The following is a 2768-nucleotide window of genomic DNA, read 5'->3' on the forward strand; positions in this document are numbered from 1 at the left end:
TTCAGAACCTTAGGTAACAGAAGAGTAGGTGGTTGCTATGGCTTCTTACCCTGAAAGTTAACTCCGTTATTGGAACCGAAAGTTGAGGTTCTCCGCTTACTTACCTTAAACATACCCGGGTATGTCACAACCTGCGTTCTGGAAAACACCCAAGGATGACAATGTCAAGATTTATCAGGCTCAAATTGTGAACGAATGGTTAGGAGGGACGGAGCATGAATAATTATTTTCACTCATGAATCCAGACCTTAAATTCATTGAAAGTCTTTGGGATGTGCTGGAGTATAGAGTGCTCAACTCTTGCATTGTCAATACAAGATCTGGACCAAAAATGTATGCATCGCTTGATGGAAATTGTCACAACATTTATTTCCTTTAGGAGGTGCATAATTTTCGGTCAAGATCTTGTATTGACAATGGCCATGATGGGTCTTCCTACATGGTCGTTTTAGAAATGAAAAGCTACTCAATGAATTAGGGTTAGAAGAACTGTTGCCACACATATAATGCTTGAAACATAATCACTACAATGATCCAGTCATAGACTCTTAAGCATTTGCCCATGTTCAAACAGATACTTTTTTTTTTTGGCCAAGCAGTGCATTAAGCACTGCATAGTAGGAATGACCTCCTGACAGTTGGGAGCCTGTATGCGTGCGGGATATGCCAAAAGAAGAATTAAAGGCCGATTCCAACAAAATTTTCAAGAATTAGACAATCATTTCACCCATTTGACCACAAAATTCAAAAGCACAGCATGTGTCAGCACAAAAAGGGTTTATTTTTATTAAAACATTTAAAAATGACAAGACAAAAACTTAAATCTAAATGTTATTTAGACTTTTTAAACGGGTCTTGAACGGTCCTTGGGCTGAATAAGAGGCTTGTATCTTCTCACTGGATGAGCTTTAAAATTTGAACTCTGGAAAATAAGTCAAAAATATTGATTTACACAAATTAGATAGCCTAAGTTATAGTTTCTTCAGAGTAACAGGTTTTTCAGAGGACAACACTCACCCATAGCTGTTCTTGCATCTGGCGCATCTCTCGCAATCTCCTCTCACGTTCGACTCTCTGTGCAGAATCACGCGCATCAAAAGAGAAAGGCCGAAAACTAGTCAAGCTCCTCCGTCTTGCACGCCTGCAGATAAGGTAAAAAAAATATATATATATAATTATAAACATAACTGAAACATTGTTGTAAGTGAATTTCACCTTTGTACCTTGGGATTTCAAAGGTGATTTCTTCTAATATGTTGTTTGAATGAGCAGGTGAAGATGTTCCAGAAGAGCTACCATCTGCAAAGACTGGTCAAGTCACAAGTGAATCAGATATAGGCCTTGTCACAAATGGTGCACTCATTTGATAGCACCAGGCCAGTGCAGTCAGGATGCTCAAACTGAGGTGAATACTGCACTGCATACTACCTACTGTATTCAGCTAAATTTAGCTGATATTATGGACTTAAATATTTCAAACAGGATCACCTTGTCCTGGCAGTCCAAACAAATGAAAAACAAAAATGTGACTTTCTTTCTTCGAAAGTGTAACTGGATTGATGGAAATTGTATTCTAGTCTGCTGCTGCACATTTTGGAAAATGTAGGTTATTAAGGTAATGTTAATGCAGCTTTTCTTTGCATAGTATGCATACTACACACTGCAGAAATATGCAAGTATACAATTTTGATCCAAAGAGTGCACACTTCAAGGGCTTCAACGTGTTCTCTTCATATTAAACTTAGATTTTAGTTTGGCCAATTGCTATATTTTTAAATCTCTACACTCATCTTTATTTTATACAGTATGGAAAGCATCCTTATTCCTTACCAATTTCACGGCTGTCGTGTTTTTGCAGAGGGGAGATAACGGCCAAACCGTACTGGCGCTTCGGCGAGAAAGTTAACGGCTTTCTACGTTTAAATACATCAGTGCGCCTCTTATCCGATGTCGTATCTGCAATAAATAAATAAACTATTAAAAAGGTTTACCAAGGAGGAGAAACCATAGTAAAGCTAAATCAGTTAAATTCTCTTATGCGCATGTGAGCAGGCTGGAGCAGTTGCTATAGAGACAGTGTCGCGCGCACCTAAACAATGACTGAAACTGCAGAGATTTAAGACTCCACGGCAAATGAACGTAAACATTGAGGTAAGTTTTAAATATTGTCGCACGAAATAACATGCTTGACTACAACAACATGGTATGGTTTGAATCAAAATAAACAAGTCTTAATTAAACATTAAGTTTTAACTTAACATTAAATAACTGTTACTACATTAAATAACTGAATAAACGGTCAGGAGAGTTTGAAAACGAACACACAGCAATGGTAGCTATAACGTTAGCTGCTAGCAGCTACCCGCTTAATATGACTAAAATACCATTAAAACTATTAATAACTTAACGTTACCTGAAAGACTTTGTGTGACGGTCTCTGGTTCTGCGTTATGTTGACCCATCGTAACTGTCGTCTGTTATTGTAACATGCATCGATTAAAAAGTTTTTTTCCCCCTTCAAATGCATGAGTCGAATTAGAGAAGAGGTTGATTGTTAAGGCCTAAGTTAATTGTCTACACCTGCAGTGAAACCTGCCACAAACGTGCTCCAAATCACGCAGAGGCATAGTTTAAGATTTAAGAGTCAAACTTAATTGTTTGTAAAGCAGTGGGAAATAATTCATGAATTGTTTTAGCTGATTAAAATATAATTTTAAAAGTAAATGCGTATGTGTGTGTGTGTGTGTGTGTGTGTGTGTGTTTAGCTC

General features: G+C 37.5%; 1 protein-coding gene across 1 annotated transcript; it reads right to left on the reverse strand.

The window, feature by feature from the left end:
- Window positions 1-815: 815 nt before the first annotated feature.
- On the reverse strand, window positions 816-2503 carry sinup (siaz-interacting nuclear protein). Its single transcript, XM_056237375.1, has 5 exons — window positions 2414-2503; window positions 1831-1956; window positions 1224-1299; window positions 1018-1141; window positions 816-922 (listed from the first exon to the last, which is right to left on the reverse strand). Exons 1-5 carry the CDS (start codon window positions 2460-2462, stop codon window positions 845-847), a joined length of 453 nt encoding a protein of 150 aa, XP_056093350.1. The 5' UTR covers window positions 2463-2503; the 3' UTR covers window positions 816-844.
- Between the last annotated feature and the right edge of the window lie 265 nt (window positions 2504-2768).

Source organism: Rhinichthys klamathensis, unplaced genomic scaffold (genome assembly GCF_029890125.1).
Source record: "Rhinichthys klamathensis goyatoka isolate OS25496 unplaced genomic scaffold, OSU_Roscu_1.1 h1tg000485l_1, whole genome shotgun sequence".
Lineage (NCBI taxonomy): Eukaryota > Metazoa > Chordata > Actinopteri > Cypriniformes > Leuciscidae > Rhinichthys > Rhinichthys klamathensis.